The sequence below is a fragment of the Schistosoma haematobium genome, chromosome 1 (assembly GCF_000699445.3).
Source record: "Schistosoma haematobium chromosome 1, whole genome shotgun sequence".
Classification (NCBI taxonomy): Eukaryota; Metazoa; Platyhelminthes; class Trematoda; order Strigeidida; family Schistosomatidae; genus Schistosoma; species Schistosoma haematobium.
The window spans coordinates 38,226,050-38,252,699 of NC_067196.1; the positions used below are offsets into that span (position 1 = coordinate 38,226,050).

General features: G+C 33.6%; 1 protein-coding gene across 2 annotated transcripts in view; it reads right to left on the reverse strand.

Annotated features, from left to right (window-relative positions):
- Nucleotides 1-26,650, reverse strand: part of PACSIN2_1 (Protein kinase C and casein kinase substrate in neurons protein 2) — a 45,457-nt gene that overhangs the window by 14,561 nt on the left and 4,246 nt on the right. The window contains exons 2-6 of one of the 2 annotated variants that reach the window (XM_051217875.1): nt 26,350-26,619; nt 15,637-15,762; nt 11,356-11,456; nt 6,556-6,676; nt 2,853-3,070 (exon numbers count right to left, since the gene is read on the reverse strand). In XM_051217875.1, coding sequence (XP_051073972.1) covers nt 2,853-3,070; nt 6,556-6,676; nt 11,356-11,456; nt 15,637-15,762; nt 26,350-26,619 — 836 coding nt within the window. Of the gene's footprint in view, nt 1-2,852; nt 3,071-6,555; nt 11,457-15,636; nt 17,465-26,349; nt 26,620-26,650 lie in introns of those variants that run through there. The other variant, XM_051217874.1, reaches the window with a different exon arrangement.

Here is a 26,650-nt window from a genome sequence, read left to right on the forward strand (position 1 = left end):
TTTGGACACATGAATATTGGTACAAGAGAGCGCCAATATATATGCGCCACACAAAACAATGAAAATTCGAGAGGAATACAAAGAAAGAAAAAAAAGCTAAGGAGCGCAACAAAAAAAGAGAGAACAATAACGAAGAGATTGGTGTAAGGTAATGTGCTAGTAATCAGGGAACGCAAAGGTACAATCGGAAGAAATCTTTCAGGTAAGGGAGACAGAACCACTTTTTATGAAGAAAGTAAAAGAAGGTTACAGCAGGATCGCCACTGGCTTCTATTCTGAGCCATATCTGATAACGTCTCTAGCCACTGTGTTGCACCATCTCTCGGACCCCAACCAGGGAGTCGTGAAGGACCAACACAAGCCAGTCCTTTGCAGCTTTCTTTCATGCCACGACACCATGTCATGCACTGACCACCTCTCCGCTTCTTCCAACCAGTCCCAGAGTCGGCAAATAATGCACGGCGTGGAATTCTCTGGGACGACATTCGTAGAACATGTCCAAGCCACCAAAGTCGGTGTTTCAAGATGGTGACACGAATTGAATTATCATCTCTGTGCCCGAACACACGATGCCGAACCTCTGCATTACTGACATGGTGTTGCCACTGAATGTCAGCAATCCTTCGGAGACAGCGATGATCGAACACAGAGAGTCGTCTAACGTCCTCAACTCGGAGAGGCCAGGTTTCACAAGCATAGAGCAAAACTGCTCTCACCGACGCGTTGTAGATCCGAACATTTACAGCCAGACTAACATCACGAAGGCGCCAAAGATGGCCCAGATTGGCATAAGCCGCTCTGGCTTTCACTATACGTGCATTGATCTCATCACTCACACCCCCACCAGCACTTATGCAGCTACCCAGATACACGAACTTCTCGACTACGTCTATCTGCTCACCATCCAGGGCGAGTACAGGATTGGAATCCTGCCAGTCTTGTAGGAGTACTTTGCACTTCGAAGGTGCAAAGCATATACCATACCTACGGACACTGATTGCCAACTGATTAAGTGCGGATTGCATGCCCCTGAATGCCCTGTTACGTAATGAAATTGTACAAAGCTTGCGTAAGGACCGAGAAGCCTGGTGGTCAGAGCGTGCTAATGAGTTGGTAGCAGCAGCTGCATCCGGTAACTCCTGGAAGCTCTTTCAATTCATCCGAGTCACTGGCAGCAAGAAGTCTGGTGTGAGCGAAACAATCTGTGAGGATGACGGAATGCCAATCACTAACATTCATCGACGCCTTGGATGATGGGCAGAGTTCTTCGGAGGGCAGTTCGACTGGCCTGTTGCTCCGGCAACATCGATCAGACTGTCCTACCCTCTGTGACAACTGATCCACCAAATGAGGCGGAAGTCCACAAGGAACTCCAACTCTTCGATGCTTGGGAAACCTGGCCTCTCCAAGGTGAGGATGCCAGACAACTCTGTGTTTGATCATCGTTGTCTCAGAAGGATTGTCGACATCCAGTGGCAACACCATGTTAGTAATGCAGAGGTTCGGCATCGTGCGTTAGGGCGCAGGGACGATAATTCAATTGGTGTAACCATCCTGAAACATCAACTTCCGTGGCCTGGACATGTTCTACGAATGTGGTCTCACAGAATTTCACGTCGTGCATTATTTACCAACGCTGGGACTGGTTGGAAAAAGCTGAGAGGTGGTCAGTGGATGGCATGGTGTCGTAGTATGAAAGAAAACTATACAGGACTAGCTTCTGTTGGTCCTTCACGACTCTGGTTGGAGTCCTAGAGATGGTGCTACACAGTGGTTAGAGACGATATCAGAAATAGTGGCGATCTTGCAGTAAACGTCTCTTACATTCTTCAGAAAAAGTGGCCGTAGCTTCCTTAACTGAAAGAATTATTTATGGTTGTACCTTACTGTTTCCCACATTATTATTATTATCATGTTACTACCATACACTAATTTGTGGTCGTTATTATCCTTTTTTCTTTCCACATGCACCTTACATTGTTTATCTCCTCCCATTTTCATTATTTTCGGTGGCGCATATGTATCTGGTGCCCCATTGTACCAATATTTGTCAGTCAGTAACAACGTAGAACTTCGTACGTATGTACATCAGTTCGAGTTGCCATACCACATTACCACAGAGATGCAGTTGTCGATTCAAATCCGATAGTGGTAGAGGTAGTAAAAGTAAAAGCAGTAATAGGAAACATTAGGGTTTGAAGATGTTATTCAAGGAGTATAATACAGTGAAGTAATTCGGAAGAGAGAAAAAAAGGATATGAAGAATCCAGAAGATTAGAATTTGGGAGAACACAAAGAGTGGATGCACCTGCGCCATTGCAAACGATTTTGAGCCATGTCATTCAGGGTCTCTAACCATCGGTGACTATTGTCTCGCAGGTCCCAACCAGGTAGTCTATACCTACCAACATGGCTCAGTCCACTTGTCAGTGACTTCATGGACTTGTGTCATGTTTTGGTATGCCCGCCCCTATCTTTCTTCCAACCTACTCCTACACCATGACAATCACACGCCGGGGCAGTCGGTGGTTGGGCATACGTATCACGTGTCCCAACCATAAGGTAATAGTTATGTGTTTAAATAAATAAATGTAAGTCAATGCACCAAACACAATTCCATTTTTTTACTTTCACAAATGAACACGACCGAATTTTTGATGTAAGTAAAAAAAATAAGTAACGTAAATTATTATTTTGCAGAATGTTCAGAAACAGTAATAATAGTATTTGATTTGCAACAAAACGTACGTTTACCTCTTGAAAATGATAGCAAATACAATAAAACTATATAATACGGCGGAAAATTGAAAAGGTAACAAACACAAAACATGAGTACTATAATATAGACTTACTCAGAATTTCGACCATTAGCTGATGAAACGATAGTATTCTCTGATTTTTTATTATGATTATTATTGTTACTTCTAGAATTATTAGATGTTATTTCATTAGACTCATGATCAAATGGATGACTTATCATTGTTATATTAGTTAAAGTGACAGGAGAATCGGGATCAGTTAGTGTAGCACGTTTTTTACCAGTAATATATGCAAGGTCTGGTGAATACTCCTATGAAAAAAAGGAAAAAATCAAAACCAAATTATATTTTTTTAAAAATGAAACTGTATGACACACTGAAATAGTTATACTTCAAGAAATGAATCCTTGAATAAGATTGGACGTTATATCCACTGAAATCGCCAATCATAAAAATTTCAGTGATATGTTGATTAGTTGTTCAATGATCAGATGAGTGATTATTTAGACTCTTTTGCTATTTATTTTGCTAACTACATATCATTTTACCGATATGATGTGGTGACTTGGACCAATGTACCATTGTTTCAAGTCTTATGTTGCTTATGATTGATTGACTGTAAGAATGGTAGATATTTTTTACGAAAACTCCTCCATCAATAACTCTACCATATAGTGCACATCCATATAAACATAGTGTTGAGGGAATCGTGTACATAACGTTTCATAACCAAAGATCGTTCACAGTCCACTAGATAATGATAAAAAAATTAAATAAAGTTTTAATTTTAAGAGGCTCCAAATAACCTACAAGGATCTTATACTGAAATCGTTACTTTTAGCAGACTTGATTTTATTTTCTAATGTTTACTATTTTGTTATTGTATTAAGATATTTCTTTAACCTCGTGATTTTCGTTGACTTAAGAGATCTGCAGCATTGGTTTGATATTATTAAGTAACCATTATCCAGCTATCTCACGTATTACTGCATACTGATTAACTTGTAATCACAACTATAATCATATTACTTTTGTTTCTTTATTATACTAACTGTGGAAGAAGCTACACAATCATTGACGCAATTCAATTACCTTTTTATTTAGCAATTAACATTACTAGCAGGATTAATAAAGATAAACGTAAACATCAAGCAGTAATCAGTAATAACTGATTAAACGACTAAAAACTACAAGTCCTGAAACAGTTAAGACAACATTTATATAAAAATGTATGAAATGATTATGAGAATGAAATCACACGATAACCACTTACACATATCAATGGACATTTTGAGCATAGACAAATAAGAGATCTTAATGTTTTTAAAGAGAATCTATCTAATTTTCAACGGTTAAGCTTAAATTGAGTGATTGATTTCTGTCAGCTTACACATAAAATACCTGTGATACACAGTATACATTAAACGTTATTTGACAGTAGATTAACCACATAAGTTGTGGTTTCATTTATTGCATTTGCATCCAACTATTTTATTAGGACTAGTGTATAGATCTGTATATTAACTGTATGCAGAATTATATATGCATAAAAGACTATGATTAACGTAATATAAATAATTTGTGAAAGAAAAAAAAAACTGAAGAGCATTGTTTTTACCTAACTCTTCACAAGATAACCCATTTACAAAAGATATCTTATGATTATTCACAATAAAATCACGGTTTCCTTGATGTGCACAATAAATAATAAAGTACACAGTTAGTACGTGATAGTAAAAGTATTTTTAAAAATATGAGACAACATCACCCAAAATCAAAACAAACTATCCATATTTAGTTATTTTCTTTTATATGATCTAATAATTCTGCTCATCTCCTTTTACTTATTTCACATTCAACAACTTAACATCGCTATTGATAATGAGGGATTAGAAGGTGGAAAAAAAGAGAAAATTGGCCAATGAAACTCTATAAGTTAGTGGTAGACTGACAGATACACTACTCAAATTAAGACATGTATTATCAGTAGAATATTTAAGGTCATTATTAATTTTAAGGAAATGTTGATATTACTAACATTAGTAGGATAGACATATTACCGAAAGACAGAAGAAATCAGATATTTTGACGTAAATCAGATGTTCACGTGCTACAATCTGCGTGAATTTGACGCAAAACGATTTTCCCAAAAAAATCAATTATTGATGGGAAAAGAGTAGTTTTTTTTCCACTACTAATTTGGGATAGAAATCTAGAAAGTAAAGGGAGATCCTGACACAAAATCGATAGTATATAAGGTATAAAAGGGGAATCCATTGAAAAATAAAGAGACAACAATGACAAAACAATCATCTGTATCGCACAAATCATAACAAAAGGACGAGAACAAATATTTCCGTACTAATTTAAACATTAAAGATAATAAATATTCATTATTGTAGCAGTCTGTGGATGCATAGAAGCACAACATGTATGCGGTAGAACATGAGTATACACATCAACGGTTTAAGCGTATTGCTCATTTGAGCAAACAATATATCGCTTTACATCTGAAATAAAATATTCGACATTAATTTGTGTATCTTCTTGAAAAGATAAAGTGAAATATGCACTTGGATAAAATATTGTTACTCTCATTATCCACCATGATTATGAGGGATAAAATTATTTTTAGAAGACAAATATCATTCAATAAATATTGTTTGCAGAATTTGTTAATTATGATCCCATCCAATATAATCTCACTGATTACTGGTTTGAACTGTGTTATTAGGCGGAGATTATCTACCTCGTTGATCACTGAGTGATAATCGTAACCGATTATTAGATACTTCAAGTGATATATATTTAAATCAGACACAGAGATGTATATAGATCTATTTATTATCTCCTAGATCTTGAGTTTCAATATTATTTTATACTTTGATTCCTCGAAATTCACTTTTTCTTTTCTAATCATATTCCTTATACCTAGTCGTTCTCAATATCATTAATACTACTATTATTCTAACTAGTTCCCAACTAGTTAAATTCACCTCCATTTACTAGTATGATGTGACAACTTGCATCAAAGAATACTCGTGCCAGATCCTAACGGGTAATTATGACCGACTGGTTTTAATCTTTGAAAAACTTATTTAGTAGCAGAAGACTGCGACAAAGAGAACAGGAAGAAAATCAGAGAGGAATCAAAGTAACAACAGAATAAAAGTGATAATGCAGTATGTAAAGGACCACGGAAAAAAAATGTGTAAATGATGTGTTTAATGTGTGATTTTCATATTTTTCTAAAGCACTGTGCGATTTGGTTTTCCCCACCTGAGTTCTTGTTCACTACAGTTTAGTTACTAAACTCTCGATAGAAAAGTTTTTGTAACACACCTTGAGTTACACTTATTATGGGAATAGGCTAGTAAAACTCTGAAGTTATTCATACCAATAACTCAGTGTCGTATTCTGAGGTTCAGTCAATTAAGTTATGCTTCACATGACAAAATAGCGAGGAATACTAAACAGTATATTACATTTTCTGGCATTTTTCGACAAGGAACAGTAAATAAAAAAAGCCTAAAAGCTATAGATTCGTGCATAAAGATAGCTGGATTAAGTTTAGGACACAAGTCTTTATCAATTGATATCCAGTCGAGATCATAAAATGTTGTCAGTTTACGAACTCCAGTGTAGTGAATATATGGAACAGATATTTCATCATAAAGATCTCGTCAAAAAAGGTACCTTTAATCACATTAAATTAATTAAACAATCAACAAAGAATATATTAAGAATAAATTCACATAAATCTAAAGAGTAAGATTCCATTTTGAATAGTTCTTACTTCAAATTGTGGGGAAACAAAAGGCATATCAACTCCATGATTTGACGACCACAAATTTAAGTCTGCTTCAACATCACATTGTGAGATACTCTCTGCTAACTCACTGTAGATAGAACCGTAACTAAAAATATTTTCAACAAGAAAAAAAATGTCACTCTGTTACAAAAGATTTGGTATGGAACGTAAGAAAATGCAGTTAAGTGAAATACACAAACCTAAAAATGATAGAAATCATAAGGACACCTATACATTTATACATAACGGGTTTCGTTTAAACACTTATACATTCATTACTATGTCAAAAGAATTTGTGTTTGTCATTTTATTATGGAATATACTGTGGTGAGAATAACATAAAATGACCGCTAGTAAAAGCTTACATAGTTTTCCTAGATAGAGAGAGCCAGAATGATTTAGTGATATTTTTGATATGGGGAGAATTGAACAAATAATTTACAAAATCAAAATTTTCGCTTTTCATTCTTTACTTTAAACAACTTCCAGATCATGCTTCGATTGTCCGGAAACAATTCATATTGTAAAATATGAAACTCCAATAGTTATTCTTATTCCAGCTTACGATATGTAGATTAGATTGCTATCATACTTGCGCATCGCCGGCTGTAGTCGGTTATATTACTATTATTATGAAGTGTAAAACCTTTCTATGTACTCACTAAACTTTGAAATATCTTTATGACAAACGTTAGATTGAAATTATTTATGCAGTACATCTTTTCAAATTTTTCACCAATTCTGTACGAACCTGATTAAGCTTGTAAAAATTGATCCACTCTGTAATTATTATTAGAATATATTATTATTATTATTATTATTATTATTATTATTATTATTATTATTATTATTGCTCCATGTATTTTCTTTAACAAGTTTTCTATGTTGCTTGAAATGACTGTCATGGCTTAGCCTACATGCGAACCTCACTGTATTGAAAATAATGATATTATTCATGTGAAACTTTATATATGCACTAAGTTATGGTTGAATATTAGTAAGTAACTATACACCTAACTACTTCAAAAACTTCACACACATAGAATATTCGTGCCAATTATTGAAACATACATGAAACTATTTTCTAAATATTCTACTGTTCGAAGTCAATTCAATTTAAAATAACAGGAAATTCGCAACATATCCTCTATAAATAGACAAAGTAAGGGACCATACGGAATGTATGACACACAATTATTGTCCTGAAGGAAAAGGTTAGAATTCAGAACGAGGCAACTCTAAGTGCAAAGGAAAGATCGTAAAACATTTAAATTAACTTCGTCGACAGCAACTTAAGCAACGAGTAAAGAATGCATGTAAATCGCCCTTTTAAAAACTATTGAAAACGTTCATCTGTGCAGGAAAAAGATGGTAGGAAAGGATTACAAAGTTGTCACTGAGATAAGTAAACAAAATTATATAATAATTAATCGGTTGTAACTCATCTGCCAATCATTTGACTTTGAACAAACTGTTTATGTAAGAACCACACAGAACACCAAACCCGCCTGGAGCTCCCTAGGTTTCCATAAAGTCCTAAGCCCGCATGAAGGAGGCTCAGGCGAAGGATTATCAAATTCATCTCGTAAGAGAACCTTGATAAAAAAACTCTGACCAGAAAAAATTATAAACATTGTGTAAACTCTGCCCAGGTATTTAAAGTCTTCATATAGAAGAGTTATGAAAGCTAAAAGTGAGAGCCGCGATTCTTCGGAAGCTACGAATTTAATGTTCCATATAACTAGCACAGCAACAATTAATATAGGTACACAGAATATCCGGACAATGCAGGAAACTGAGAGGGTCATTCGAATAGCCAAACAATTAAGAAGGTATACTTTCGCTATACTTGGAATAAATGAAACTCATTGGACAGTCTGGAAAAGAAGAATAACTTCAATGGGGTCATCGAGAATGCAATCCACCAAACACAGACATTTTGCTGATCCCGTTCAAAAAGGCACTAAAAGCACTTGAAGGATAGGAAACCCATGAATTCAGGATCAAAGCATCCTCCATAACAAGCAAGGAAAGGATTACAATGAAAGTCATCTAGTTCTAGGCACCTAATAATCATAAAAGAGAAGACGATAAAGATCAACATTATGAGCAGCTGGAGTCCATCGTAGAGAAATGTTCAGGAAAACACCAGATTATCTTTGTGGGGAACCTGAACTCGGAACTCCAGACGGACAACGACGGTCATAAACGTACTATAATGAGATACTGACTGAGAAAAAGGAATAAGAATGGCAAAAAACAGGTAGGTCTATGTGCTTTGAACAAAATGGCTACAGATTGTACCCTTTTCCCCCACAAGCGCACACGCACAACTACATGGGTTTCATTAAATCATATTACGGAAAACCATATCGACCGCATCTGCATTAATAAAAAACGGACTGAAGAAGCAATGATTTCGACGTCCCAAGAGGTGCTGGGTCACAAGAAGCGGCAAAACAACGAGTTAATCCCTGAAAACAGTTTAGGCAAGATTCAATAATTGGAAAACAAGATAACAACAGTCAACAGAAGCCGAAAAATGCAGAAAAACCTGAATACACAAAAACAAACAAATGAGAGAAAAAGAGCGTCACAGCTGACAAGTGGAAATATATAGAAAGACTGGAAACTAGTAAAACAAGCTGCAGAAGAAAGAAATATGAAAGAATCATATGATACAACGAAGCTTGATAGGTGAATCGATTAGGCCAGGGAAACCATTCAATAAAAAAGAAAACCAATTGCTGAGGTTCAAGAGGAGCGGAAGAGGTGACTAAAACACTTCAGTGAGCTTTTGAATAGACCAGCCCAACTGAACTCACCGGACATCGAAGCAATGCACACAAACTTTCCAATCGATGGTGGACCACCACCAACAGGGGAAATCACCCAGGTAATCGTATGTTTTAAGAGTGTCGGAGCAGCAGGACCAACTGAAGCACTGAAGTCAAACACAGATGTAAAAATAATGACATTCCATGTTCTACTCAGAAGGATCTGAGAGGAAGAACAAACACCAACAGACTGGAAATAAAGATACCTCATTAGATACAGAAGATCTAAGTGTGAGAACTACAGAGTAACCACACCATTCTGAATGCTAGGGACAGTTTAACCAGCACTGTCGACACCCAACTTCAAGATCAGCAATCTGATTTTTTTAAGAATCGATAACGGATAGACTAAATCGCGACAATGCATCAACATACAGCGAATTCCTTGGCTAGAAGAAAGAATTTGACAGAGTGAATGGGAAAAACTTACGGAATCTTCTTAGACACTTTGGAGTCCCTAAAGACGCCGTTACCATCACACAGAACTCCGATTTGGGACTGAATCGTGAAGTCTAACATGAAGGGGAACAATCAACTCAATGCTCAATTTATTCGAAATTATCAAATCAAACCTTGGTAATGACGCCTATGAAGGAGAGCGTTAACAGATGCATTTCGACTGAGGAGTAGAGTCAGACAAACTACTTACTATCTCCTTTTCTCTTTCTTCTGGTTGTTGATTGGATTATGAGGACCTGCAGGAAGAGCACGGAATACAGTGAACACGGATGATTTTGAGATGACTTAGCCCCTCTATACATACAAAACAAATGCAGATGAAAACAGTCAATATAGCAGTGGCTCCCGCAGAAATAGGCGTCAACATTCGCAAAGGAAAAGGCGAGATCCTGGAGTATAACACATTGGGCACCAACCAAATTACATTTAGTGGCAAAGCTCTGAAAATCTTCACGTACTTGGGCAGCATCATTGATAAACAAAGAGAGTCTGATCTAAATATGAAGGCACAAAATGCCAAGGCAAGAACAACATTCCTACACCTGAAGAATATCCGAAACTCAAAAGAATTGTAATCTAAGACAGAAGTTAGGATTGTCAACATAAACGTCCAAGCAGGTCTACTGTTCCGTGCTGAAACTTAGGAAACTAATACCACCACCACTGAAAAAGCATAAGTATTTACAAACAGTTGTCTACCCAAAATACGGAAGATCCACTGGCCAAAGATCATCAGCAATAACCTATTCTGGCAGAGAAAAGATAAGTTACCAAGTGAGGAGGCAATTAGGAAAAGACGCTCGAGGTGAATAGGATACACTTGACGGAAACCACCAAATCGAATCACAAGGCAAGCCATAACTTGGAATCCTCAAGACAAAAGGAAAAGAGGCAGACCGAAACCACACGGAGCCAGGACTTGGACACGAACATTAAGACGATGAATGGCACTTGTCAACAACTAGAAAAGAGGACCCAGTACAGAGCTGGTTGGAGATCTCTGGTCAGTGACCTATGCCTGAAGAGCGATGATAGGCCAAAGTAGGTAAGTATACGGAAACCAAAACTGAAGTACATTGTAGTGGGTTCTCTTAGTAGTTAAAAACATTGGGTTTCCAATGAACAAGTCATAGGTATTAACCCAACTTCATCTACTCTGGTTTATGCGTTTATTTAGTATTCTGAGCTTTCAATGTACCTTCAAACCTGATAAAATAAACCTTACCTTGATAAATGAATCGCAATGTAAGGTAAATAACAAAAATACCAAATTGTAAATTCATGATAAAGCAATCATAGGTACTACCGCTAATCAAACGTCCAGTCAATCATATAACTATTGAATATTATCCAATTATCTCATGAACATGAAACAATTTATCTTGTTGTCATTATCAATCGAACCCTGATATAACATTAATGAATGAATTCTTAACATTAAAATTCTACTATTATTAAATTTATCATTAAATACACTGGGAAAACCTACTTAACTTTCGCACAAACATTAAGAGCACCATGTAGACTGTTAAATATATCTTTAAAAAAACTAAGACGTTCACGTTCAAAATCCTGTGTTCGATTAAATACCTTAAAAAAGAAAGCAAAAGAAATGAAAACTATAAAAGGTAAAGTAGACAAAAGAAATAATTGAATTATAGAATATTAAATCATCATAAGAAAATGAATTCTTGTCCTAATAAGAAAATTAGCATATATATTATCGTTATTAAAATTCTTTAGCTATTATTGTTATGCTTGTTTTTATTGTTCAAAAGAAAACACATTTAAACAATGTTATACGTGAAGTACATAAAATATCGAAACTTGTGACTTTATACAATATCTGATCACTAAGTAATAACGAATGTTGCATTATCTGGTCCTTAGTTCAAATCGAATAGTATCGATCAACTTAATATGTTCCCACTTAGTTTAGTGACTTCACATCATAATGGCTTCATTTAATATCTTTGTGGTTGAAGGCGGTGAGAGTTATCATTCATAAGACGAGACCAATTAGTACAAACATCTCAACCCTACAAATGTTTATCGACAGCTAAAATGGCTTAGAGGTGATGTTTCTGACTATGGTACGGGTAGGAATTTCACGAAGATCAATATATGTTGCTAGTAATTTTTAACTAACATAAAACTTATGTTTATGCTCTCTGTGGTTTTCCTTCAACTATCTAACAACAAATTTGTAACGCAATAAACAGAAATATTCTGATCACGATGTGGGTATCTTAAACTAAGTTAACAAAGATAAAAACAAACAACTATGAAGATTTAGTAGTTTTCGTTATACACTTATTAACGTATACAAATTTAAGTCTTTTAATCATTAGTGATTTCCGGTTACAGAAAAAAAGGAACTGGAAAATGAACATTCGTTTTAAGTTTAAAATAAGGATTTTTCGCAACATTGTCCGATTTTATTCATTCAGTACGAAAGAGTTTTATATTCATCTCAGTTTACCGGATATGTTCTAGAGGGCTGAAACATTCATAAAGTAAAGATACTGACCTATATATTGAATGCATACATTAATGAAAAGATATCAATATGAACAAGCTGCTAATATATTATTATTTCATAATATAGTAATACTATGTAGTAGCTAAACACTTGTTTAAACTGTAGCCAGATACCTAATAGAGGGGTATAGAAATGGATTTCCTTTAAATTATTGGTGTTCGTTTATCATATGAAAATTCATCAACTAAACTTTGAGTCACATTTCAAGTGTAAAGGTTAATGATAGTACTTATTTGCTCAAACAGGAGTATGTGGAGAGGAGTTCGACTCTACGACTTACTGGATGAAAGTCGAACACTATCTACTGAGAGACTGTTTCAATATGGTAGCAAACTATGGCGAAGAATCATGTGGCTCGAAATAGCTTGGAATGATGCAGATGCAGCCATCCTTTATCTCCTCTAAATTCTGGGTTTCTGGATTCTCCAGAATCTTTTGTGTGTTTTTATCTCACTAATTTATATTTTCTGGAAGCGCAAATTCGATGCCTAATCTTTTCTACCACCACCCATACTGTTACTACTTCTACTATGCCGGAGTTTGACCTGACAATTTCACATCTTTGATAATGGAGTATGATAACTTGAACTGATGCACATACGTGCCAGGTTCCACGTTACGACTGATCGACTGTGGCACATAGAATCGGCCAAACTAGGGGATAGTAACTTATCAATGATGTTGGATACGAATTCATCCAGATCTACAATCAACGAAAGTTGAAAATGTAGGCCGTTGGAGTACGATCTAAATGGTTTACAGGTATCACGTTTGTCACAAGATCTTCAGATTCTGGGTTCAACTAAATGTATGTGGTCATAAGTGCAAACTATTTTTCAAACTTTTCCAATTTATTTCATTAATGTTCAAAATGATAAAGTTTCTATGATTTACACAGCTGTTGTTCAAATTCAAGTTGAAGTCGCGACTTTTGTACATTATTATTAGATCAATAATATCAAACATACTTTACGGTGTTCACTATTTTATACCATCTTTTTAAATTAAACTATAAATAGTTCCCGGAAGTTACCCATAACTCAATCCTCTTCGGACACAACAATAGATTAGTGGTCCCAATACAATAAATGGATACAAAAATGAGAAGCAGTTTGGTAAACCATAAAATTCATAATGTTTTGTGTAAACTAGTAAAATCACATTTTTCAGATTAAACTCCTTCCAGGGAAATGAAATTAAAGCAACAAACCTTTAATAAAATAGCATTATTGATTTATTGTATTTGCTAATAACTTTCTTATTTAGGTCACCCCGAATTCTATAATTAAATTGTTCAATTTACAGGCACTACACATCAGAACCTACTTAAAAGAGGGGACCAAAATAGATCAGGTTTAAAATAGCGTTTCAGGCTACCAGTATTGTAGTATTTCCATTCGTACTATGCATAAAATTCACTTTCGTCCCAAGAACATAAGATAGCATTAACAATAGCATATTTTCTATGTTCTCCAAATAAATGTTACTTTACACAAGTGTCTTTTGATATCCACTCAATGTACAAGGAATAAAACTCACTGAGATCATCCCTAGAGCCTAACAGTGGTTATTTTTATTTGACTTTGTGGAGAATATTGCTGACTTACAAATTTCCTATCAGTTGAAAAAAACTATGAGAAATCATGTCAGATCTTTAAACAGAATAAATATTTTTACGACTCGAACACTAATTTTTTATAAAGTAATTATGGCTTTATTTCTAAGTTAAGAAAAACGAGATAATTCCATCCAATTGAAATTCTCCATTATCAGTGCAATCTACTGGGTGTATGTACCGATACACCTACCTAGAACCATCATTATTCAGTCGAACCAAACAAAAATAGTGAGTAACTTAGTCGTTATTATCCGATATTGACACCAAATTATTTTAGTTACTAACTCAAGTACTTTATTTTTATACATCTAACTGAATTTTTAGCATATATCCCTTCATATCCCATACGAGACCGCTTTAATAGTAGTTTTACAAAAAAATTCTATTCACTGTAGTAAATGTGGAAGCACAATGAATAAGTAGAATGACTAGTTTTTTCAAAGTGCTGATCGATTTTCCCTTACCCAGAGATGACTATTTTATAGTGCGTTCGTAATATATATAGGCAACATCCATTTGGGTGATTCATAATTTACAATGCCTGTATGCTTTCGAAAATGATCTAAGATGTCCAAGTTTATAAAATATGACTTTTATGTATGAACCTTTAGACCATTGGTTGCATAGTTGTCATTTGACAACCAATATGATAATGTAAATTGTTAAAAAGTAATAAACACTTAATCATTGTGTAGCAAAGAGCCAGTAAAACGACAGAAAAACCTAATGTCAATATATGGTAAAATAATAACACTATTTATACAAAACAAACGTCAGAGAAAACATATACCTGACAAAACGGAGAAGTTTGGTTATAGAATGCGAATACAGTGTCATAACAGATATCATAAATTTTATTACGTTTATGTCATAATACATAGCTGCGGTTTGTTAATTTAAAATCAAAAGCCCTATCAAGTGAATATTAACGATTGAAACTGGTCTACACACAGTCGGATATCGACAACGGATAAAGTCCATAACCTAGTAGGTGATTCTATACATCATCCAGTAGATATTAATGTTTGAATTGATGGCACTGACCTACTGAATGATAAATTTATCAACCGGAATCAGATGATCTTACAAACAAACATAGTTGTGATTGTAGAACAATCATATATATATATATATATATTAATGACAACTTTTATCGCTATCTTCCATAGGCATAATATTTCTTTACTCATAACAAGCAAAAATTTTGGCACAACAGGGTACTGAAAGAATGGGTCATACAAAACAGGATGATAATGTTTTGATTAAATAAAACCGGAGCAGGTAATTTTCCTAGACGGTCACACCCCAAGCTTTTGACATCATAGTGGAGCAATATCAGATGTAACCCCACAGCAACCAGTAACAACTAAAGTAGATCGAGAATCAGTGTTTTTTTAACTAATCTAGGTGTACTCTTCACATCCACCAATCCAGTTTGCTCACTGGGTAAGAGAGAATTCAAAAATAAAGATCTATTTCAAGATAGATATTATCAGTCTAACAACAAAATAAGCGTTTTAAAATACGTAGAAAAATAAATCGAACAAAAAGAAACAATGAAGCACAATTAAAACAACCTATCTACAAGGAATTCAATATTAACTACTTACTTTGGTCATTTCTTCAACATATCGTGAACTTTCAGTATTTAAATCAGCCAATGCCATTTTATATGCATCACGAGTTCGATAAACATCTTTTTCCGCTTTAGCTAATTTTTCTTGTGTTTTCTTGAGCTATAAGAATTTCAAAAGAAATCAGTTAATTTTACAACGGAACTGAATATTGTCAGTAGATTCATGAATTTAGAGCTCTGAATAATCGATATTAAGAATAATTTTCCCAGCTGAATCACAGAAAGTGAACTTTTTTAAACAAATAAATACCGGTTTATGTTAGATTTTTTAGTGATAGCAGCATTTTCCGACAGAATTTCAAGAGTGGGAAAAAGTTGATGATTCTTTAAGATATTTGGCTTGTAGAATTTATCACATTGATGTTAAACAAAAGAAAAATTATAAAGCCTATATTTTAAGTAACACATTTATCAAACTAGAGGCAGTTTTGACATACAACAATTAATAACAAACATCAATGAATGAAAAGATCACTGATTATTTAGGTTTCATATTTCAGCAGTGAACTAATGATAATTAAAAAGTGCACTGAATCAAGCAAATCAAACTACACTTTAGAACACAAATAAGAAACAAAATGGAATAATGATAGCCAACCTTCTGAAACTGTATAATAATTGGTATGGTAAAACAAATAAATCAGTGACTAACACCCCAAACTACACACACTATATCATTTAAAAACGATCCATAGTTGTTTAAAAAAGAATAATAATTCATAGAAATAATAAATTCTCTAAACTAAATATGTAGAATTATGTTAGTTCATTTCATTTCATAATTCGGTAGCAACTTGGCAATAATATCAATGCATTTGAATAAATAAGTAAATTAAGTGCGATTAATTGGAGTTTTCATGATGTATAATAAAATATTTATACATGTTTGTGAAATATAACGTGATAGTTGAAATAAATTAAGCTAGATATCCAGAGCTCATAACAGTTGTTTGGGAGATAATTCTCAATACTCATTACTAGTTAAGACCTATATTCGGTTTAAATCTGAAAACATGACTTCATCATTAAGAACACACGAACTTTTATATTTAATTTCCTCATATGTCTTAAAAAAATTGGTGTTGTGCTAGTTAATTAACATTTTTATTGGAAACTATGATGTAACCAAAATGTTCTACTTTATGCCTAGCGCTACAACTAACGCCTTTCTACATAGCATGACAAAAGCTAAAAGAGAATCTAGATATACTATACATTTATATATATTGTAGGGAAACTCAGAAGCGTATATATGTATGGATAGACATGTTAATTTATAAAATAATACAAGTATGATCAGTTCAGAAGTCGATTACATAGTGACAGATGTTACTCGTACCACTACACTATCGTTCGATGAGGCAAAAAAGTCCTTGTTCTCAATCCATTTCCGTAGGATTTTATTAAGTTCCATTCCAGAAAAAGTTCTTGAAAATCGACTTCAAAGAGTTGCAACAGTTATTTTGACAGACATTGCTCTATGATTCGTTAGGAACTGCTTGCTGGCTGCTGAGCATTTTGTCGTCTCCACAAAACTATGGTTATCACTTCTTCCACAATTGCATTAATCTTATCTAAAGATAAGTCAAATGGAGGCAACAACTGAGAGCTATGTAAACTAGCCTCACATGGACTTCGAAATTAAGCAACCAGTTAGTTTAAAACATGAAATTAGGACATGAGCCAAAAAACGCCATAGGAAGCATAATCTCAACGCTGTTAAATAATAGAATTAGTGATAGTATGCAGAAATGAACGTTTGTAGGTTCCAGTATGGTTCGTTTTTGACGATAAAACTTTTCAACTATCCCTATGCTATATATATATATATATATATATATATATATATATATAGGAGAGAGAGAATTATTATCGTAAAATATAAAGTACTACTGGACATGAACTGTAGTATAAAAAAATGCACCTCCTGCACAGAAAATCCACACGTAGTTGAATGTTAAGGAAAGATTCTGTGCCTAACTATACACAAATCACAGTACCTTTAAATAAACAACTTTAATTGATACCTAACGATTTGGCTTATCAAAAGCAGACAGAAGAAAACAAAAACAAGATAATACGAATGACTAATCAATGGGATGGAGGATATATATATAATTTGCTCTACAGAAATAGGTTATCATTCATAACATGTTAGGTGTAAATACATTAGTATCTGGAAATAACTACATGTATAAACATAAAATATTGATGAACAAACAAACACCAAAAAAATTGGCAAGTAGTCCGAACGAAGCAAAATGAAAAGACTTGAAAAGTATGCTAATAAGGGAAACAAGTATTTACAGAGCGTGAAACGTTGAAGACCTTTTGTGCATTTGGTCTGTTTACTTGGTAGTCTATAACCAAAAACAATATGTGCCCTATAAACTAATATTTCAGTCAAAGTGAATGTTTTCAGACTCTATCTTCTAAAAAAGAAACTAAACAACAACCACAACTGAACAAACTAAAAAGCTTCAAAATAATAGATCACCATGACCGAGCTGCTAAACTGTTAAAATGAAAATTGCAGTCAGTCTATGACACGGCTATTTTATTCAGGATTAAATGCCAAATAGGGATCCCAGAAAGCATAAATGTTTTATAACTGCCAGCTAAATAATAAGAGACGGTTCAAGAAGTGTTCAACTCAAATCCCAGACAATTTTACCGTGTGCTGAAAATACATAACATGGAAGTAGTAAATGGCGTTCACATACGCATATATTTATCGATGAACCTCCTAACTGTTACGCCCAACTTGTGAAGAACGGTTTCTAGAACTTATATTTACTATATTTGGGCGATGAATTCAGTTGACTCAAATTTCCAAAAGAAATATTATCTGAAGGTCATTAACCTCAGTCTACTGCAGTCATGTGTTTTTTTATAAATGCGACTATTACACTTCAGTTTATTGCGGGGGGATATTAATCATCATACAGTAGACTGCCAAAGTGATCAGACTTTAAGGAAGATATAGACATGAGGACAAATCAATGCAGCTTACATTTAAGCAACGAAACAAAAAATTGCCAGGTCAGTATAAGTTAAATAATTGTCAATTCCAAAACCAAACTTCATCCGAATTAGGAAAACAAGCCTCTAGATCATTAAAATCACATTACTAACTTCATTAAAGGACAATCCACTGCTTCATATACTTGGGTTTATTCTCAGTACATATTTCAAAGACCAGTAAATGTTTGCATTACATAATGCCAATTACCTGACCAGGTCCTTTTGTTATAAACTAAATTGAGCTAAATTCTGACCATCATACCTGCTATTTCAACAATTTCCATGTTATGACAGTAGTAGTTTACTGAACTAACATACATTCAGTCCCCTTGTATAACTCCGCCTTGAGTCCCTCAGGGGGCTACTGCTGGTCCCAAGCCCGGATAAAGGAAGAGGGTTGGGCATGGGGTTAGCGACCCCATCCCGTAGAAAACTAACTCGCTAAAAAAACGCTAACCAGTCCCCTTGTATGAATGCCTAATTAGCCAAGAACCAATATTACAAATAAATATAATTCATCTTATAGAAACTAATTAGTGCTGACGTGTGAAGTCAAAAGCACTTTAGAACGCTTAAATCATGTAATAACTAAATAGTTGGAAATTCCTTTTAAAACAGAACAAGAAATAAGCTGGCATAAAATTACACAATGAAACAAAAGAAAATCTTGCACATACTTAAAGTTAAATCCTTTTAATCATATTTTATCAACATAAGACAGAACAAAATGAATCAGTATTTCTTAATCGGATTAACAGTTTGTCATAATCAGAGAAAATTACACATTATTTTAGGAAAAAACTAATGAATTCATCAACGTATATCTAATATCCACTTATTCAGTCACCACATTACAAACAGAAATTTGGGGAAGCGAAGAAGTATTTACAAGATATTAACATACTTCATCCATAATTAAATATAAAAGTAAATAAGAGTAACCAAAAAACCGTGATCTGATAAATAAACATCTGTACAGTTGTCTTCTGCATTCACTGATTTTCAGCTTAAGATTGTAATGTGAATTAATTTAAAAATATACAGAAATTTATACAAAATGATTTAAATAGAAATGTCATGTTTATTAATTGATTAGTATCAAAATGAATATCCTTAGGCTACGATAAGAAGTCATGAATTGTCGAGTAAAGAACGTGACTCGTGTAACTCACTGATAAAATTAAGTGAGTATGCCACAATATTCAAATGTAAACAAATGGATTTAGTAATCAGTGGTCTAAATGTATCATGCTAGTCGTAAAAACTGAAGATCCTGGGTTCCACTAAGTGTATGTATTCATGAGTGCAGACTATTAAGTAGTTTATGGTGGAGTTTTGTTCTCTGAGCTGGATGGTTTAAGTAGTCTCAAACTAAAACGAAGTCACTATTTAGTGTCCTTTAGTCTTTTAGTGATTCCTTCAAATAAATTTTTGATAAACTTACTAGCGAACTAGTTTATTCAACAAATATGTTAACTACTACATGAACGAAATAACTCAGAATTTAATAAATCTGTTAGTCATTTATATTTGGATGTAAAATGAGGACAAAATAAGGAAGCACCTACGAAAAGCTCATTTAACTAATAACTTAATATTTATAATTTGTATTCTGCAGGTGCTTCTATCTTGTACTACAGAAGAGTTTAACACGTGAAATGTTTGAATACTTGCATCAGATTATTGAATCAAATTCACTCATAAAATGATAAACTAAGATAATTAGCAAAAATAAATACAAAAATAAACAATAACCAATTTATATGGCATAGTAAATCAGAGGTAGGAAATTCATACATTTAAACAAATTAAAGAGGAATGAATAACAGCAACGAAGAAAGTAATTATACCATACGAAAAACCATACATTAATAGCTAACTCACTTTTTTAGCATCTTCCTACCAATATAGCAAAAACAAATAAACTTACTACAGCAATTCTCTTTAAGATTATTCTTTGGTTATATAATGAAAAACAAAATGATTATAGTTATCAAGTCGTTACACCTACGAATCGATTTAATTGTGCATCGAATAAAAATTAAGATGTTGGAAAGTATAATGTTAAAAAAACGCATAACCACTCAATATAGAAAGTATTCGTAATGGGTAGACAAGTCTATCTCATGTTATCACTATATTGTGCTACCCCTTTTCAACTTGATGATTGGGTTAGAAAGCTACTATTCTCGGTAATACTGTCTATGCTTAGTTTAAGTATGGTTCGAAATTTTATGGTTAGAAAAGATGAAACAAAAGAAAGTAATTCACAGAATATATCATAATTCAGTGGTTTAATTCTTGAAACTGTACCACTATATAAAGACAGATTTGTTATTTACAATTAATTATCAAACATGGTGGAGAAATATATTATTTTGTAATTAAACCGACGAAGTCCACAAAGCTTTCGATTGTTTCATTTCTTAAATGCTATCTTACTGGCTGCGCAACAGTTTGTCACTAGGAAATAACAGTTGACTAAAAAGCAAGATTTGCAATTTCGATCAAAAAACTGTGATTCTAAGAAAGTTTGAGATTCTCAGGAAACTAATTACCCTTAAAACCGGTGTTCGTGCATAAGCATACTTTCTGCAAAAGACTGGATGAGTACTAAAATATGGCGCGTAATTGAATTTGTGCAGCTGACTGAATGAAATAACTCATAAGCTATGTTTAGAAACAATTTCTTTTAGATAAAATGTCTCCATAATTATTACGTACGTGAGTTTGGGTGACCTCACTTGTATTCGTTTGTCTTCCAAAACTTTGTTATGTGAGTTTACGGTAATATTATTATTTGAATTAGAGACTAATTGACCTTTTGTTCAGCTGTTAACTTTCATATGTGAGTAGAAAAGATTTCCACTTTGTCTAATGCTGTGTTTTTTAAGTCACTTCGATTACTCCTGTAAATGATGCCGGACTTCTTTCGTTAGCTTCGAATTTAGTGTGTATATAATGAAGTGAGATAACTGTATTTATTCGTGAATGAAATTAATTCCCAAAGATTTGAAACTCCTGGTTGTTATATCCTAACGAAGAATAAATGAATGGTCACAGCTAGAAATTACTTATAGCCATCATTACATATATTCTTGTTGGATAATTATTAAGTAACTAGACTATATATATATAATCCTTTCAACTTGACCGACTGGTTATTACGATACGATTTACCATTCTTAACTTATTCCCGATTTATTAGTTACAGTCTCTCACACTCATAGTCACTTTTGGCTTGATCTTGTATAATTTTTATTTTTTATTTTATAGTGTGATGCGGTCTGGTTTGTTTGTATACAAACTGTACGTCTGGAATGCATGATTCATAATGGGAGCTAACATTATTTTCTGGACAAAAACGGGCAGGGCTGAGGAAGGAGAACCAATAAGGACTCAGAGTTGACTCTAGGCTGCTCTGCTGGTTAACGCGTCATTGGTTTGGCACAGGGCAAAGGTCGTACAAGCCGGTGTTCTGATTGGCGACCTTGTCACGTGATAAATAACAGGGAAAATTCAAAACACTGATAGTGATAGTTGCAGTGTTATTAACATACAACAATAAGAATCATTTTATGATTTTCAAGGATAACTGTAAATTTTCCGAAGACATATTTGTGGTCATCATCCCTGCAATAAAAGTAGTTATTCTAAACAAAGATGGATAGTGAATTAAGGCGATATCAAGGCAATACGCATAGTATGCACATATGCCAATATGAGACTGATCAATTGCAGCCCGTAAACATCAATGGGAAGATTTAAGTAAACAATACCAACTGAAATCAGTTAAAAGATGAAAATAAGGTTTGGTTTGTAGGCTATAAGCACCCATAAAATTACTAAAAAAATATCAAGAACTCAATAATTTTTCATTGTAGTTTAGGTTTCCTCAATAATTCAAATTTATGAGCTGAAAAAGTGTTCAAACACAAAGCAGTTAAGCTGTTGGTTCAACACAAAAACTTTTGAACAACTTATTTAGCTTCAAACTCACTATCAGCTCCTAACAGTATTTTGAATTTCATTTACTTATTCTTATCCATATTTTAGGTTATTATTTGCTCATTTATTTCCTAAGAAGGCTATCATTTTAATGGTGAAGATTATTTATCGAAAAAGTCAAAGACTTTTTCAACTGCTATTGTTTTTTATTACTTATGGTTACAATTTTAGCATGTTTAAAGATATGAGAATACTAAACTGATGCGAGTTGAGACTAATTAGTAACAGAAATAAAAAGAAATGTAAAATTAATGAAAAATCAAAATGGAATATTACAAATTATTATTATTGTATTAATTAATTTTTTTAATCCGCATCTCGTTTGTCTCTCGTAGCTAAATTATTTAAACGAAAATAGTCAAAATAATCTACGGGAACAAACATGTTTAACGAGCAAAAGGTGAAACAGTATCGTTAAAATACTTTTGGAATATCTGATAACCACCTAAATGGCATTAAGTTGTGTGTTATCTCAATACCCTTGTCTTCAAATTATGAGTAGAAAAATTTCAATCATTAGATATTTCTTTCTTTAAACGTTTGCATTAACTAAAACACTAACTGACTATCACAATCTCGAAAATTTTCAGGTTATATAGGTGATCGTCATTTCAGCAATTTCATTACTAATTTATATTGTTCACAGTGATTTAGTGCATCAGATAATTACTATACAAACTGGTTTGTGAAATCAGCATACAGCAATTGACTCAATAATTTAAAAATTAGACTTTTAGCCATTAATCCACGAAATCCAACCTCGTCTTACCCAAGGGTTTCGATTACAAGTTAATGCTAATAGTCTTGATGATATATCTCTCATATTTTACCATATGAACCTGAATCAAACTACCTCATCGTTTGAGTATGATTAAAATAAAATTTAAGAACTGATGAAAAAAGACAAGGGTAAATATAGTTAAATAAATACATGACAAAGACTAATACTTGAACGAATATTCTTTTCGATAAATTCTCTTTAAGTTCTACAGTTATATATCCAAATTAATAATCCAAAACATGGCCAGGTTTAGGGCAAAGTGGATGGTTTAAAGTTAAAGCATGTGGTCTGAGAAATAAAACAACTGAAAGCAAATTTCCAACCGACTCTAAAAGGTATGTGCATAACTTCTCAAGTGTTGAACTAGATAAAGGAAAACTAGAAGTATTATCCTTGTCTGAAATTCTTGATACTCGTAATCACTGTAAACACATTGATACAGATACAAAGTTCGACAATCTATATAGTCAAACACGAGATTTAGTTGCAAATTCTGATCAACAACTAGAACATTTTAAATCAATTATTGCAGACTGGTGTCACCAGTATACGAACAATAAATTCAATTACAAAATCATTCTTACAAAGAAGCACAAGGAAGCTATTAACCTACTTCAAAAGGATGAAACATTACTAATTACGAAACCTAACAAATGTTCAGGAACTATTCTTCTTAACAAAAGTGATTATATTGACAAAATGGGTATCATCTTAGATGACAAACTGAAATTTCAAAAAATAACTGGCCAGAAGGATTTCAATAATATGATAGAGAATGAGCTAACCAGATCTTTGAAGCTCAGAGACCAACAGATTATTTCGTCAGGTTTATGTGAAATAATTAAACCAGTGGGGACCTATCAACCAAGATTGTATGGACTGACAAAAATACACAAATCGGGGATCCCATTAAGACCAATTTTAGATATGTATAGCTCTCCTTATCATACTATAGCTAAATGGTTGGTAACTATATTGAAAATTCTCCACGAAAAACTTGAAAAACATAATGTTAGGGATATCTTGCAATTTGTTGACAAGATCAAAAATGCAAATACTTTCGAACAAAAGATGATGTCTTTGGATATAACATCATTATTCACAAATGTTACACTCATAGAGACCGTAGAATATATATGTGAACAACTGCGTGAAAATGAAATTGAAACTACAGTTCCTATCAAAGCCGTAAGAGTTATTACTGAAATCCACAATGAATGTGAATTCCAAGTTCAACGGAGAAATCTATAAACAAACAGATGTTACTGCAATTGGTTTATTACTGAACCCTATATTAGCTGACATTTTTCTAGCCAAACTAAAAAATAGTTCACTCGAAAAGATTATTCGAAAATTCACATTTAACTGCCGATATATGGATAATACGTTCATCCTCTGTAAAGATGGTAAATCACAGCAAGAGGTTCTTAGGCAGTTTAATGAAGTACATCCAGCCATTGAATTTACATCTGAATAAGAGAGTGATAGTAGAATAGCCTTTACGGACGTTCTCTTAACGAAGAGAACGGGTGGATCATTAAACAGGAATTTAAACAGAAAAATACCTGGACAGAGCAGTACACACATTTCCTTAACTCTGTACCTCTACAGTACAAAAGACACCTGATCAAAACTCCTAGTTACCGAATACGCATTATATGTTCTACGGATATAGTTGAAGAGCTAAACACTTTGCGTAATACTTTTAAAGAGAACGGATACCCTAGAAAGTTTACAATTAAATATTTGATCACGGTGAGAATAGGCGAAATATAAACAGTGAATAAGAAATCATGCGCCTACAATTCAGAGGAGATGCGGCTAGCGAAATACCAACTCAAAGATTACGCAGAATAACCCAAAAAAACTTTTAACGCCAGAGAACTATGATTAGTGTTTCCTACGCACCCAATGGTGACAACAAGGCTAAAAGATGAATTACCTCATTTTGTATTTATCAGTTCGACTGTTCCTGTGGAGCAAGTTATGTTGGTCGAAGTTCTAGGAAGTTACATTTTTGTGCTCGCGAACACCTTCCAGGGTGGCTAAGCAAAGGTCTGGTGAAGAAAGTCAACAGCTCGATATTGGCCCATTTAGTGCAAACTGGTCATAGCGCCAGTATAAACTAATCCCTTTCAATTATTTGTCGGGTCAGTAATTTTTTGCCAAAGTTTGTCAGAATTAAAGTCCTTCAAACGGCTGAAGCAGTAGCCATCCAGATTAAGAAACCGGAGCTATGCATACAAAAGAAATATCTTAAACCGCTTCTCCTCCCCTGATCAACTTCAAGGTCAGTTAATCAAAAGTAATCTTAGCTATCGAGTGACCTAGTTTGATTATTGTACTTACGACCTTTCGTAGTCAAATTTAGCTGTCTCTGTTATCTTTATTCAGAAACCTTAGTATTATTATTGTCATTATTATTGGTAAAACATCCTTATTGATCTCCCCAATACATGGTCTATTTGCTTAGCATTCATCCCACCTTAAGTCAAACTTTCTGCACAATATGATCTTCCACTAAACATTTGATCGAATTTAAAATTTTCACTTAACATATAAGCTGATTCTAATTAACATTCTATCATTCTGACATTAATAGTTTTATTCTATTTTGTTTGACAATCTTAAATTCACATGCTTTCACTTTAAACCATCCACTTTGCCCTAAACCTGGCCACTTTTCGAATTACTAATTTGGATATATGATTGTAGAACCTGAAAACAATGTATCGAAAAGAATATTTTTCGTTCATATATTAGTCTTTAAACATGGTGGGGATCTTTAAACAATTAAAATACATAACACAAAAAAGTGTGAAGTTAAGCACATTTAAAAACCATATAGTTGACTTGCAAAAATAGATACATTACCTGCTCAGCAGTACCACTTGGGTCACTCTTAGCATTCCGAACCTGAACTTGAAGTGAACGTTCTGTCTTGCAAGCTTGATAATACTCCTTTTTAGTAGTGTGAACTTTTTTCAAACGTTTGGACCATTGTTTCTGCGCTAATTCAAAATCTTGTTCAAATTGTTTTGTTTCTTTCAATGTCTGCGGAGGTAACGAACTTTTGTGAAAGTGCTCTTTTTGCCATTGCTTAACTCCAGTTTGAATGTCGTCTATTAGGATATTGCGTACATTCTTTAAAAATAAGAGTAGAAGTACAATTATA